We start from the raw sequence: 15854 nt of genomic DNA, 5'->3' as shown, positions 1-15854 counted from the left end.
TTCCTCCCTCTGCAGTTTTTTGGAAGAGTTTGAGAAGGATCAGTGTTAGCTCTTCTCTAAATGTTTGATAGAATTCGCCTGTGAAGCCATCTGGTCCTGGACTTTTGTTTGTTGGAAGATTTTTAATTACAGTTTCAATTTCATTATTTGTGATAGGTCTGTTTATATTTTCTAATTCTTCCTGATTCAGTCTTGGAAATTGTACCCTTCCAAGAATTTGTCTGTTTCTTCGTGGTTGTCCATTTTATTGGCATATAGTTGTTTGTAGTAGTCTCTTATAATCCTTTGTATTTCTGCAGCGTCAGTTGTGATTTCTCCTTTTTCATTTCTAATTTTATCGATTTGTGTCCTCTCCCTTTCTTTCTTGATGAGTCTGGTTAAGGGTTTATCAATTTTTTTTATCTTCTCAAAGAACCAGCTTTTAGTTTTATTGATCTTTGCTATTGTTTTCTTCATTTCTATTTCATTTATTTCTGCTCTGATCTTTATGATTTCTTTCCCTCTGCTGACTTTGGGTTTTCTTTGTTCTTCTTTCTCTAGTTGGTTTAGGTGTAGGGTTAAATTATTTATTTGAGATTTTTCTTGTTTCTTGAGATGAGATTGAATTGCCATAAGCTTTCCTCTTAGAACTGCTTTTGCTGCGTCCCATAGGTTTTGGGCCATTGTGTTTTTGTTGTCATTTGTCTCTATGTATTTTTTTATTTCTTCTTTGATTTCTTCAGTGATCTGTTGGTTATTTAGTAGTGCACTGTTTAGCCTCCATGTATTTGTGGTTTTTACAGTTTTTTTCCTATAATTGATTTCCAATCTCATAGCGTTTTGGTCAGAAAAAATGCTTGATATCATTTCAATTTTCTTAAATTTTCCGAGGCTTGATTTGTGACCCAAGCAAGATGTGATCTATCCTGGAGGATGTTCCATGTGCACTTGAGAAGAAAGTGTATTCTGCCACTTTTGGGTGGAATGTTCTATAAATATCATTTAAATCTATCTGGTCTATTGTGTCATTTAAAGCTTGTGTTTCTTTATTTATTTTCTGTTTGGATGATCTGTCCATTGGTGTAAGTGGAGTGTTAAAGTCCCCTACTATTATTGTGTTACTGTCGATTTCCCTTTTCATGGTTGTTAGCATTTGCCTTATGTATTGAGGTGCTCCAATGTTGGGTGCATAAAGATTCATAATTGTTATATCTTCTTCTTGGATTGATTCCTTGACTGTTATGTAGTGTCCTTCTTTATCTCTTGTAACAGTCTTTAAAGTCTATTTTATCTGATACGGGTATTGCTACTCCAGCTTTCTTTTGATTTCCATTTGCATGGAATATCTTTTTCCATTCCTTCACTTTCAGTCTGTATGTGTCCCTAGGTCTGAAGTGGGTTTCTTGTAGACAGCATATATATGGGTCTTGTTTTTGTAGCCATTCAGCCAGTCTGTGTCTTTTGGTTGGGGCATTTAGTCCATTTATGTTCAAGGTTATTATCAATATGTATGTTCCTATTACCATTTTCTTAATTGTTTGGGGTTTGTTTTTGTGGGTATTTTTCTTCTCTTGTGCTTCCCGCCTAGAGAAGTTTCTTTAGCATTTGTTGTAAAGCTGATTTAGTGGTGCTGAATTCTCTTAGCTTTTGCTTGTCTCAAAAGCTTTTGATTTCTCTGTCAAATCTGAATGAGATCCTTGCTGGGTAGAGTAGTCTTGGTTGTAGGTTTTTCTCTTTCATCACTTTAAGTATATCTTGAAGTATACTTCAATGAAATAGTTTGCCTTTAAAAAATAATTATGTCCATGTTCTGTAGCAGAGGTCAGCAAACTGTAGCCCCTGGGTCAAATCCACCCATTACCTGTTTTATAAATAAAGGTTTTTTTAAAAATATTTATTTATTTATTTATTGTGGTTGCACTGGGTCTTAGTTGCGGCATGTGGGATCTTTAGTTGCGGCGTGCAAACTTCTTAATTGTGGCATGCGGACTCTTAGTTGTGGCATGCAGACTCTTAGCTGTGGCATGCGTGTGGGATCTAGTTCCATGACCAGAGATCGAACCAAAGCCCCCTGCATTGGGAGCGTGGAGTCTTACCCACTGGACCACCAGGGAAGTCCCTATAAACAAAGTTTTATTGAGACACAGCCATGCCCATTTCATTTGCATACTGTCTATGGCTGTTGATGTGCTACAATGACAGAGTTCAGTAGTTGTGACAGAGACCAAATGGGCCACAAACCCTAACATATGTACTATTTGGTCTTTTACAGAAAAAAATTTGCTGACTCCTTTTCTATAGCCTATCACTTTGGGGTCTCATTCAATCCTTCTGCTTATATTAGAGAAGAGTCAGGACTGTTTTTCAAGGAAAATGTCAGCCCTATTAAAAGGCTCTCCTTCAGTCTACTCCCTTGCATAGTTGGGGTGCCTTCTATTAGCTGTATATCTCCTTGGGTTTAGTGCTTTAAGACCCCATACCAGAAGGCCAGCCCCACTCTGCCTTCCAGTGATTGTCAAAGTAATTTGATTTGCTTTGAATTTCCTGTCCTAATTCTGTTTTTAAAAATTCTGGTCATTTGAATTACAAAAGTAATACATATCTTTTGTAACATTTCAAATAATAAAGTATCTAAAATAAAATTAATAGTCTCACCATTCCTCTCCAGTCCAGCTCCCTGATGCAATCAGTGTTAGCTATTAAGTATAAATGTTTCCCTACTGTTTTCTTTATTTGTAAAAACATATAGAAACCCACTTACTGGGTGTGACTTATTTTGGTCTTTTTTTTTTTTTTTTTAATAAAAATAGGATCACATTTGCTTTTATTCTATTTAACAAGGTGTTGCAGGCATATCTCCCAGTCAATGTGTACAATTTTATTTTATAATTTTTGATATCTGTACTGTGTTCCTTAATAAATACATCCTGATTTTTTTCAACCATTTTCCTATTAATGTGCATTCAGATTGCTTCCAGGTATTTTTTTTTTTTTTAACTATTACAAATGATGCTGTGATATTCTTCTTCATATATTTATGTCTTTATACACCGGCATTTTCATTTCTGGTGGATATATTCCCAGAAGTGGGAGTGCCGGGTACAGTTTAAATTTTCAAAAATACCAACAGTTGATTTTCCACCACTTTATAATAATTTACAGTCCTCCCCCAATGGTGTTTGAGAGAACTAGATTCCTTACACCCTCGCCAGCTCTGGATGTTACACATATTTTCCATTTTTGCCAATCTGATGGGTAAAAAATAGTATCTTATTGTTCTCATTTGCATTTCCCTGACAAGTGAGCCTGAGCATCTTTTCATATGTTTATTGAATATTTGCATTTCTGCTTCTGTCAATTTCTGTAGCCTTGGCCCATGTTTCTACTGGGTTATTGGTCTTTTCCTTATTAATTTGCAGGATCATTTTATAACCTAAGCATATTAGCTCTTTATTAATTATACGGCTGCAAATATTTTCTTTGTTTATCATATGTTTTGCCATGGCTCTGCTTTTGATTAAAAAAAAATTAAATTTCTGCCCACTAGGTTCTTGCTAAGAATATAACTAAAACTGTTAACTTTTCAATTCTTATCAGAATCTCAGCTCTGAGAAATAATATATGTGGAGCTTTATTTAAGCAGTGGTTCTCAAACATTTTCTAATTTAAGTAACCGAACCCCCCTCCCCCCACTTTTTTTTCCAAATACGTCCTTGGGTTGAAAAAAGAGAAACTGATGTGGTTGAATTGGGTCTGGAGGCTCAGATCTCTGCCTGAGAGGGGCCTCTTCCCCTCTCTTCCAGCAGCCCCTGAGACACTGGGGGAACCTCTGGTGCTCCATGGAACCTAGTTTGAGAATCAATCTTAAAGGCTCTGCAGTCCCTCCATTCATTTCATTAGTTTTCTACGGTGTGTTCCGTAGAATATTAAGTAGGATATTAACAAGTGCTTTGTGAAGAAAGGACTCTGAGATTGTTCCATGGCCTGCCAAAATCAGGCATGCTTTCCCTTTTCGAACTAGCTCACACTTGGATTCTTTTGAGATGGAAATGCTAGTGTACCAAGAGACAGAAACTGGACAAAGGGTAACACACACCCTTAATTTCTTTTCATAGGCGATGCCAAAACAAACAGACAGTTATTGCCCTTGCTGCTCCCCGCCATCAGCCAAAGGTGCGACTCTTGTTTTCTGACTGGTCTGAGTAAGTACTGCTCATTTAGCACTCAGTTATGGGTAGCCAAGGACATGGCTATGGTTATGGGTAACTGAGGAGTCTTATCTGACATCTACAGAGGTGACCAGCAAGGAAAAGGGGTATGCTGACCCCTTTTTAGTTTCTCAGGGGCAGAAATTGTGGGCTCTTAGTGACGGTCCATCACACCTTTCTTCTGCCTTATTTGGAATTTGAGTGACCAATTTCTTTTCCAAAAATCTTTTATTTATTTGAAGTCATGCCTAGAAAAAAAGAGCAAAGAGGAGTTTAAATAAAGGTGCTTTAAGGAAGAGATTTGAACATACTACTTTGTTTCCTTCCTAGGTCCTTTTAAGAAGGGACAAAGGAAAGACATACTGGCATACCTTGCTTAAGAATGGCAGTCTGTTCATCTTACCTGTTCTTGTGAGAAAGAAAAACTCTTTACAAGTAGGATCAATGGACCTAGGTCCCGTTTGGAGACTGTCCCTAGGTTCTTGCACAACAGTGGGCAAAGGAGCTTGGGAAGTGCTGGATTTCTTTACTGCAGGACTTCTCAAAGCCTTTAAAATGCTAGTGTTCACTGTGAGGTCCCAAGAGGAAGCCATGGGGGGTTTCCCACCTTTCCTTGACTGCAGAACCCTTTGTGGGCAGAGCTTCTCCAGGACTGGTATTCCATCATATGTCCTTTAGGAAAAGCTGGACTAGATAGCCTTACATTTTTCCATGGGTAAAACCAGAGTCTCAGAGGATTGCAGCCTTTTATTCCTTTGTTTTGGCCACTTATAGGTTGGCTTGTATTGAACTTCCCTTAACCTGCACTGAGCATAAACTTGCTATCATTTTTAATGCCAGGTGGTTGCAGTTTTACTAGTAGAAGGTGTGCTTTCCTAAGCAATCAGTTTGCTTATATCCAACACCATCAGTTTTGTTTCCCTCTTTGCCCATACTGCCAGGATGCTCAAACCAGATTTTTGGGTCACTGCCAATAATGGTATAGAAATCTGTGGTATATATTTTGGGTACCGATCTTATCCTTTATTTCAACACATTTTCCTACCTTTTCACTGAGTCCCCATTTCCTTGTTTAAAATTTTTTATTATGTTGTATTGATGTATGTAAATAGGCTACCTTCTAATCCTATTTCTGAAATGTAGTGGAGCATAATAATAAGATAAGCACATACCTACATATGTAATCCCACTAGTGTATATTACATGCTTACCATATGCAAGGTACCCATTAGGGCCCTGGGGAAATAGAGATGAACACGCTGTGGTTGTCGTCCCCGGTGGACGTACAGTGCTGTTGTAGGTGAAACAGACTAAGTAAATTACCACCATCAACAGGCATAAATAATCACTACAGTATTGTGTGTTAAATTGTAAAAGAAGTAGGTGTAAAGTGCTCTGGACGTTCCAGAGAGACTGAGTAGAGAGAGAGAGACAGGCAGAGCTGCCCCAGGACCCTGGCTACTGCTCCTGGCTGTCTAGGCCTTTCCAGCATCAACCTCCAGGTACAGGTAGGTGAGAGAGTCTTTGGATGATTCCAGCTGCAGTCTCAAGCCACCCCAGCTAACAGAGTGGAGGGTACCTCTGAGCCCTGCCCAAATGACAGATGTGTGAGCAAAGTAAACTATTGTGGGTTTTTTTTGGCTGCATTGGGTCTTCATTGCTGCACGTGGGCTTTCTCTAGTTGCGGCCAGCAGGGGCTACTCTTCGTTGCGGTGAGTGGGCTTCTCACGCGGTGGCTTCTTTTGTTGCAGAGCACAGACTCTAGGCACGTGGGATTCAGTAGTTGCGGGGCATGGGCTCAGTAGTTGTGGCTTGCGGGCTCTAGAGCGCAGGCTCAGTAGTTGTGGCCCACGGGCTTAGTTGCTCCGCAGCATGTGGGATCTTCCCAGACCAGGGCTCGAAGCCGTGTCCCCTGCACTGGCAGGCGGATTCTTAACCACTGCGCCTCCAGGGAAGTCCCAAAATAAACTATTGTTGTTTCGAACTAAAAAGAAAGTGCTGTGGGAACCCAGAGAAGGAGCAAATAACTTTGTGGGGAAGAAGGAGAGGAAGGTTGGGATTGTTTGGCTGAGACTGTGGGTGAGGTTCAGGGTGCTTGCTCACAGCTGGACAGGATCTGCAAATTCGTGTGTCTGAGTCTGTGCATTTTTTGAGAAGAGGCTCCACTGCTCTCATCAGATTCTCAGAAGAGTTCATGACCCACAAAAGGTTAAGATCCATTGCCTTAAAAGGGTGAGGAGACAATCGCCAGGACAACAAAGAATGGAAAAAATGTGCGAAGCCCTGGAAGCCCTGGGGTCTGTTTTGGCGAATATGTAGGGTAGGAGTGACTGAAGATTCACATTCACTCCATCGTTCTTTCGTTTGACAAATAATTTCCTGAACACCTACCATGGATCGGGCATTGTGCTTGGCTCAGAAATACAACAGTGAACATGATCTTTTGTCCCTCTACAGACCTCACAGGCTCCAGAAACCTCCCCAGAAGGCTATCCTAATCCCCATATCTTTTTCCCAATGACCTGGGAGGCGAGCTTAGTCACCGGGAACGTACCATGATTTCTTTCTTGGGAAAGAAAAAGCCCCAACAAGGAATGAAAAGACTTCTTTCTAAGTTGAACCAGACAATGGATGCAGTTAATAAAGAAAGCTGGAGAAAAAAAAAACGTAGCCACGTGATTCGATGTGCTTTTACTTGACTATGATTTCAATTTGAATCTTGATTGTATACAAACAGCATCTCTCAACACTCTGAAAACCCAGCACCTGTGAAGACTTGTTTTCCTCTTTATCTTTCTCTCTCCCCTCTCTCTTACCTCCCTGCTCCCCCCTGCCCATGCTTTCAAAATTGTTTTCAAGGCATCAGGAGAACTTTATGCTGCAGTCGTGAACTTGATTCTTGGTTTTATCACTGACTCACCGTTCCACATACTGTACCTCTGATTTTCCGTCTCCGAGATGGGTATAATTATACAAGAGAATAATGTCTGTGGAAATTTTAAGAACCTCAGGTGATGAGTTTTGTAGAACTTTCACAAATACACACACACACACACACACACACACACACAGAGTATCTGATTAACCTGTAGGCAGAGTGGGGGTGGCAGAATTTCCTCAGAACAATCTCAGCAGACAACATCTGGTTCCCTTACCTGTTGATGCATTTGTCTATATGTTTGGTTGAATTATGTCGCTGGATAAACCAGCCTGCAGCCACCTCATACTCACTCTTGAAACACAAAACATTCTCTTTCAGGTACAGAGCTTCCAGCTCTGGCTGGTTATGAGTAGGGGAAGGGGAATGGACACGTTCTGTTCCTTGCTCTGTTCCCAGGACACAGGTTCAAGCTTGCCTCCCCCACCCCCATCCCATGAGTTTTATTCTCTGGAAGTCTTCCCTGAACCTTGGCAGACTCAGAGAATCTGTTACCAATGAGCCCTAAACTGGTGTTTCTCGCCTCATGTGAAGTTCATATTGTCTATATGTTGCCCATAAAGTGCAGTTGTCGCTGGGAAAGTCTTTCTGTGTTGCAGGGGAAGGTAGGGATTTCAGGGGAAGGACAGCTATGCAGTCTAGTGTGGAAACAGCAAAAAGAAACGCCAAGGCTCTGAGTTTAAAAGTCAACCGTTCTTAAAGATGTTCTCTAGTGGACATTGGGTACTGTGTCTATCGTTTTTGCTTGCCTATCAGCCATTCTCCTTTCTTCTGGAAAGAGCAACCCAGCTTTGTTTTGGTGATCCATCCTCCCCCATTGGATGTCGTCTTTTTGTTTGTTTGTTTGTTTAAATACAATCAATTGTACAGATTATTTATTTATTTATGGCTGCGTTGGGTCTTCGTTGCTGCATGCGGGCTTTCTCTAGTTGCAGTGAGCGGGGGCTATTCTTTGTTGTGATGTGTGGGCTTCTCATTGCGGTGGCTTCTCCTGTTGTAGAGCACGGGCTCTAGGTGCGCGGGCTTCAGTAGTTGTGGCACATGGACTCAGTAGTTGTGGCTCGCGGGCTCTAGAGTGCAGGATCAGTAGTTGTGGTGCATGGGCTTAGTTGCTCCGCGGCATGTGGGATCTTCCCGGACCAGGGCTCGAGCCTGTGTCCCCTGCACTGGCAGGCTGATTCTTAACCATTGCGCCACCAGAGAAGTCCTGGATGTTGTCTTGGTAGTGTCATTAATCAGAGTGCCTTACTCTCCTCTGGCCAAGATATAAGCCCATGACTGTGGCTTGTCCAGATATATTCTCCCAGAAATTTGAGTCTTGAAGGACTCCACGGGGTTGGAGATCATTCATCCAGGTGTCTGTGCCCAGAAGAGACTGTCTCTTAGTTCCCCTGGGTCTCTAGAGCTGCTCTGGTCTTCTAAGGACTGTTCTTTGTCTGTTACATCTATTCTGTGAATCTCCCTAGGCCCTTCCAATGCATACTTTTTTTTCTCTCGTTAGTTAGAGTAACCTTCTGCCTCTGGCCATAATGAAGTAACTGGCACCAGACTTGTTTTCCAGCTGTACACAACTAGAAAACTGAACAAAATATATGAAACAACTGGTTTCAGACATTGGGCAACAGGCTGTGCAGAACTGTGAGCCTGAAAGAAAGGACGCAAATGAGTGGGCCCGTGATCACCTTTCTGCCTGGAAGCACTTTTTATATTGCAGCGCAGGAAGGATGATTCTAAGCAGAGCACAGTGGCCTCTTTGAGTTGAGGAGACATAGATGATCATATGCAGAGGCTGATGAGGCTGGAATTTGTGAGGCAGAGTTCCAGAGAAGAAGGTACTACATAGATGAACAGTGCCAGAAATCTGTATAAGGAGCCCGTTGAGTCATTGGCTGAATACTAAGTTGCTCAGGCTTTGGATAAAATGCTACAAAGATGGCAAAGAACAACTACTGTGGAAGTATACACTGAATAATTCGCAGAGCTCTTATGGGATTGGGGGACATTCAAATTTCAGCAAGCCAGGATGGGAATAACCTATTGAACATCCAGTGCATTCATTAGAGACCACAGTGAGGTCAGACCTTAGTAGTAGGGCTAAACTAGCCTTAGAAGAAAGGCTCCTCTAGATCCACCCCAACAAAGCTTTTCAAAAAGCCTCAAAAAATCAAGCTGACCAGTAAATAACTTAACTTCCCTCCAAAATCAACAGCAAAATCTAGACATTCAATTCATAACATTAATAATATCTAGCATCTAATAAAAAATTACTAGACATCTAAGGAAGAAGCATAGAAATGTGAACCATTACCAAGAGAAATATCAGTCACTATAAACAGATTCAAAATGATAAAGATGGTGTAATTAACAGACAAGGACTTTAAAATAGCTATTAGAAATGTGTTCAAAGATTTAAAGGAAAACATGAACATAATGAGAAGTGGAAGAAAAAAATTTTAAAGAACCAAATGAAATTTCTAGAAAGGAAATATACAATATCTAAAATGTAAAATTCACTGGATAGGTTTACATATTAAACAGCATATTAAACATATTCTTAGCATATTAAACAACAGCACATTACAAGTTGCATAAGAAAAAATTAGTACACATGTTGACACAATAATAGAAGTTACTTAAACTGTAGCACAGGGAGAAAAAAGACTAGGAGAAAAATGACCACAGCATCAGAGACTCTGAAACAATATTAGATGGCTGACCCTACATGTAATTGGAGTCTCAGTATGGAAGGAGGGCAGAAGTTTGGAGGTACTGTTGGTTTCAGGCTCTGCTGGATCCAGGAACTCAGACAATGTCATTGGGAATCTCTGTATCTCTCATCTTTGCTTTCCTTGGTTTTGGCCTCATCCTCAGGCAGGGTGTCCCCAGATAGTGGCAGAGATAGCGTCCAGCAGCTCCAGGCTCATATCCCACTCAGATGCAGACCCAAGAGAAAGTGAATTTCTCTTTCCCCATATTTCAACCATTATTCAGTCTGATTAACCCATTTAGGATCACACACCCATCCCTGAGTAATTCCTGACTCTGACTGGCCAGGTCTGAGTTGTATATCCTCCTTCCAGGGGGGTGGAAGAGAGATGCTCTCCCAAAGATAAGTTGGGACGCTGTTACCAAAATATGGTGTCATAGATGCTGAACTGCCAAAAAAAATAGACAGTTACTACACTTGTATAAAGCACTAAACAATAAGAGCTGTTGAGTACAGCCTCATCCAAGTACAACTTTGCATGTACCAACTCACTTAATCCTTACAACTGTATCAGGATGGAAGCTCATGAAGGACCCAGCTTTATGATGGTTTTCTAGTTTGAGCTCCCAGCCTTGTGTGACCCAAGGTGGTGCCTCCTGTCCCCAGTCACTTCAGGTACTGCACTATCAACTTTGGGCTTTCTTTCCTTCTTTTTTTTTTGGCCCCTGGGAATTACCCCGATTTCCTTAGAAACTTTGTTATGCATTTAACAGTAATTATTCTTTTCAACATCTCTCTATATGTTTAATAGCAGGATGGTTTTCAGCTCACCTCTCCATTGTACAGATGGATCCCCAATGTATAATGGGTCATCTCCACATTGTATCAGTGAGGAAACTGAGGCCCAGAGAAGTTAAGTAGCTTACCCCAGGTCACACAGCTAGTAAGTGGCAGAACCAGTATTCAAACCCAGAGCCCGTTTTCTAACGCACCATGCTCTGCTACATCAGTGAATGGTGGCTGGTTATGAGGTCACACACCTGCGTCTCTGTCTGTGGCAGAGTCTTACCTAGACCTAGGGATCCCAGCTCCTCCCTAGACCCTGGAGTCCTTGAGGCACCATCCTACTTCCTGATAATTACTAAGTCCACAGGAAAGGGAACCTCAATGTTTATGTAAGACACCTTGCAACCAAGATACTATGAATGTTTTCAGTCTGGACAAGGGGAAAGGGGTGGTGGGGAGAAGACCTGGCAAATGGAAGCCATGGTGGCTTTGTTAGTTTCCTGTGGCTGCCATACCAAATCCTTGGTGTTCCTTGGCTTGGAGCTGCATAAAGTCCAATCTTCCCCTGTCTTCACCTGGCCTTCCCCTCTGTGTGTCTGTGTGTATGTTCTCTTCTGAGTGTCTAATCTCCCTTTGCCTCACTCTCCTAAGGACACCTGTCATTGAATGTAGGGCCCACCCAGGTAATCCAGGATGACCTCATCTTGAGATCCTTAAGTTTGTTACATCTGAAAAGACTCCTTTTCCAAGTAAGGTCACATACACAGGTTCCAGTGGTTAGGATACAGACATCTCCCTTTTGGGGGGAAGGGGGGCACTACTTAATCTACTACTATGGAAAAGCTGCCAAACTGTGTTCCATCTCTGAGCTGTGACCGATGTGGAGAGAGCCGCAGGCTTGGCTGAGTGAGTGAGCCGTGGTGGGTTTTTGACAGAGCCTCTTTTATTGTTTTGTACTTTTCTCTTCTGTTTTGAGGTTTTCTGCCCTCTTTTCTGGAAGGTGCACGATGCTCAGTGCTGGGCTCTGTGGTTATTTTCGCCTAACAGCTGTGTTTCCGGCGAGCAGCTGGGGATGCTTCTGACTCAGCAGAACCGTAGCAGTAACCGTCAAGAAGCCGTTCAAGCAAGGCTAGAAATAAAGGAGCAGTTTCTTCCCCCATGTCCCCTCCTCCTTTCACTTCCCCACCCGCGGGGACCTTTCGAAAGTCTCAACAAAGCACTTCTTAAAAAACTCCTGCTTCGACCAGTATGCTCAAGGCCTGGCTGAAGGTGGCCCTCAGCTAGGCTTTCCGAAGGCAGATGGATTCCAGAAAGGACTCTGGCAAACCAGCCTGGCTTTGTATGTGGGAGGCCCCTCCCAAGATGCCCACACCCCCTCCCCACACGGCTGTGTCTTACAAGTTTCCCACAGGTCTGAGCAGTGAAAGCAGAGGCGGGCGGGACTTCTGTGGTTTTCCAGGGTGTGGCCACAAGGGCCAGGGTATCTACATTCAGCAGCCCGTCTCTTTTTAAAAGGTAATGATTTCACCCTGGGCCTGGGAGGCCGCTCCAAAGTTTTACCCCCTGGAGAGAGGCCCTGGAAGTCCTGCCTGCAGCAGGAAGGGAACCAACCGGGAAAAAAAAAAATTTGCGTCCTGGAGAGCCAACGTCTGTGCATGCTGGTGCCTGCAGAAGGCTCACGGGAGAGCGAGACAGCTGCATTCTGAGCCTCGTTGCTGCTGTTCCGAGAAAGAAAGGAACAAATAAATTTAGCTCCGTCCTACGCATCCTTCACAGCTGCTTATTGACCAAACAGAAAGAGGCCTCTATTTCAACCCTGGCTTCTCCGCTTTTTTGCCTGATGAGGTCTGCCACCGCCCTTTACAAGGGGCCTTTCTAGGAGGTGACTGACCCCCGCCGCCTTTAGCTCTCGACTAGAGGCTGTACAAGGAGCTCAAGTTCAGGGTGTGAGGTGCCTTTTGCCATCCTGAAACAAAATGGCGGCCGGTAAATGTTTCCACCTGGGCCTCGGCTACTGGACTTTCTAATGTATTTCTTTGCAAGGCAGAACGTGGGGAAGGCTTGACTGCTCAGAGGCCAGCTTGTAGTTCCCAGAGCCATTAGTTTAATAGCACCATGTGTGGAAATAAAGAACTCGCTGACCGGGTTTGCAAGTTAAGGGACTGGAACGAAGCGCTGAAAAGGTTTTATGGGGCTCACCAGCTTGGAGGGGTTCCTCTGGGACAGGAGCAAACTGTGGACCTCGAGTCAGACAGATCTGGGTTCAAGTCCTAGCTCCGCTACCTAAGAGCAGAATGCCTCTGGGCAGGGAGGGCTGTCTCCTCACCTGGAAGTGAGGTGTTGGCCATGATGTTGAGCCTCTCTGAGCCTCGTGAAACAGCAGTAATGATACAGGGTTGTCGTGACATGACATCATGTATTGAACATGCCCAGCCCAGTTCTTGGTGTTCCAGGATGGCACTTAGTCCGTCTGCTTCATCTGCCTAAGCCTGATCCCTTGCCTTCTGGCCACAGCATCCGACTCTTTTCTGTAAAGATTTTGGGCTCACCTTACTCTCAAACTCTGGAGGTGAGTTCGTGGCCCAGGACTGATCATGGAGAATCTCACACACCCCTGGCCATAGAGATTAGTTCCTGGATGTTAACGGGACCCAAGCTGAGATCATCAGAGCCAACTTCAGGGATGTTGGTGGAATTATTGGGATGGAGAAAATCTTTCTGCTGGGTTTCTAAGTTGTCAAATTTTAAACATGGTGATGCTGGTGGATCTCTTTATGTAAAGGAAGGAAGAATCTCCCTGAGAATAAAGCCAACACAGAAGAAAGCAAACAAACCAACAAACAGACTGTGTTCTGACCATTTGAGGCCCTTGATTCAGCCATGCCTGAAGCCATCATCCCATGATCTTTCCAGTTATATGAGTCAATACATTCCTTTTTTGATTTAAGCCAGTCTGAGTTAGGTTCTATCTCTTGCAATCAGATGAATCCTAAGTATTACACAGCTCAGGACATATCTTTTTGTATTTGAATTTACTTGTGGCCTCATCCAGAACCAAGAGGTATGCAGATGACTGCTCACTGCCACCTCCAGGAGTGAGAGTCTCTGAAGAGTCTCTATGTTCTGGCATGCTGATTTCCTTTGGGCCTCTCTTGCAGATAGGGAGGCAATATAGTGTAGAAAAAAGGAAGGAGTTTTAGGGTAAAACAGATTGAGCTCAAATCTCTTCTTCATCATTTACTAGCTCAGAGACCTTGGGCAAGTAACTTATTCCCTGTGATCCTCTGTCTTCTCACCTGTGGAATGGGATAATACTACTACTTGTGAGTTGCAGTGTGTATGGGTACTAGATTCTAAAGCCAGGGTGAAGGCAAAAACATACCTGAAAATCTGATAGACTGCCCTCCCCCAGAAGGGTTGAGAAACCTTGTTCTAGAATCACACTTAGCGCAGACAGCTGTTCATCACAGGAAAGGCTCCCAGGATTGGAGACTGCAGATGAGCAGGTCCATATATTCCATTTCCGTGCTTCCTGTGTGGCAAGTCCACATGCGGACAAGACAGGGGGCATTGTCCACACCCTTTCAATGAGCATTTCTCTCTCTTCTTTTTGGGCAACGGTGTATGGCTGAACTGGTGTAAGTCAATGCTCGCAGGGTGTGCCAGTCCTGCTCCTGCCTCACAGAGTTGCTGCGAACATCCGAGAGGCCCCTGTGTAGAATGGGCTTTGCACAGAGCGAACCCTTAGGCGTCAGACTTGGTACTTGTATGATTTTCACACGTAGCACAAACCTTGTGCACAGTAAGTGTTCAGCATGGGTCTTCTGAACTGCCTTAAATTTGGAACGAGAGCCCCCAGCCTTGTGGGGAGAGGTGACAGTTCCAAGGGAGTCTCGACACGCATGGTTCTTGTCTGAATTGCAGCTCTGACAGGGCCTCTCACCACCACCTGCTTCAGTAGCTGTCGCCCCTCTTGTGCTTTTCCCAGCCCTCAGCCCCAGCACACGGAACATGGGATCAGTTTGCTTGGAGACCACACTCTGGCCCCCAGCCCCAGCTCCTGCCCTTGACCCTCATCCAGTCCCTTTATCTCTTGGAGCATCAGTTTCCTCCCAGTTAAAACAGGGATCCTAACCCCAGCTCTTCACGAGATCGTCTGTCGGGGCTTACTTAAGTGCACCAGACTTACACCTGGGCACCACAGACCTGAGATTCAGTCTGTGGGCTTGTTTTTTTTGGCCTATATATTTTCTCTTAAATATTTGAATTACATATTTTCTAGTATTTTTAATTGAGGGGCAATTTACATAATATGAAATTATCCATTTTAAAGTGAACAATTCGGTGGCATTCAGTACAGTCACAATCTTGTGCAACTGCCGCCTTGATTTAGTTCTAAAAAACTTTCATCACCCAAAAGGAAGTCCCATACCCATTATTCATTCGTCCCCATTCCCCTCTCCCCCCAGCCCCTGGCAACCAGTAATCTGCTTTCTGTCTCTAGAGATTTGCCTATGTTGGACACTATATATAAATGGAATCATACACTATGTGACCATTTGTATCTGGCTTCTTTCATTTAGCATCATGTTCTTGAGGTTCATCCATGTTGTAGCCTCTGTCAGTACCTCATTCCTTTTTATGGCCAAATAATATTCCATTGTACGGATAGACCACATTTTGTTTATGCACTTAGCCATTCATGGACTTTGGGTTGTTTCTACCTTTTGGCTATTTGCGAATAATGCTGCTATGAACAGGCTTGTAGATGAGCTAGTTTGAGCACCTGCTTCCAGTTCTTTTGGGCACATAACGAGGAGTGGAATTGCTGGGTCACATGGTAATTCTATGTTTAACTTTCTGAGAAACCACCACTTTGTTTTCCACAGTGTCTGGGCCACTTTTTATTCCCACCACCAAAGTGTGAGTGTTCCAATTTCTCCACATCCTCCCCAACACTTGTTACTTCCCATTTTATTTCTTTTATGATAGCATCCTAGTTGGTGTGATGTGGTGCTTCATTATGGTTAGATTAGATAGTAGCAGGTAAAAGGAAAAGATTTCACATGCAAATCCAGAGCAACAGCTTCTCTTGAAAAAGGAAAGAGCTGTCAACACTGGGACTGCATTCGGGAGAAGGCAGGCATTGTCTGAAGCTCAGTGGCAGCTGCCCCTTCAGCTGGGGTGTCCCTTCCGGGTCCTCCACAGGCCCCAGCCCGCCCTAGCGTTCCCCCAA

At 43.4% G+C, this 15854-nt stretch overlaps 1 protein-coding gene across 29 annotated transcripts in view; it reads left to right on the top strand.

Annotated features, from left to right (window-relative positions):
- SPRING1 (SREBF pathway regulator in golgi 1) overlaps positions 1-15854 on the top strand; it is a 319961-nt gene that overhangs the window by 122796 nt on the left and 181311 nt on the right. For 19 of the 29 annotated variants that reach the window (XR_014234479.1, XR_014234480.1, XR_014234481.1 and 16 more), the window contains one exon: positions 4095-4152. The exons of 3 other annotated variants lie outside the window; for them this stretch is intronic. Coding sequence is in view for 21 of the 26 variants with exons in the window: in XM_082355754.1 (XP_082211880.1) it covers positions 4095-4152 (58 nt within the window). In the remaining 5 variants the exon portion in view is untranslated. Of the gene's footprint in view, positions 1-4094; positions 4182-4517; positions 4583-6644; positions 6858-15854 lie in introns of those variants that run through there. 7 more of the 29 variants (XM_082355757.1, XM_082355765.1, XM_082355755.1 and 4 more) reach the window with 4 other exon arrangements.

This window comes from Balaenoptera borealis (assembly GCF_965194805.1).
Source record: "Balaenoptera borealis genome assembly, chromosome: 14".
NCBI lineage: Eukaryota > Metazoa > Chordata > Mammalia > Artiodactyla > Balaenopteridae > Balaenoptera > Balaenoptera borealis.
This window is presented reverse-complemented; position numbering and strand designations above follow the sequence as displayed.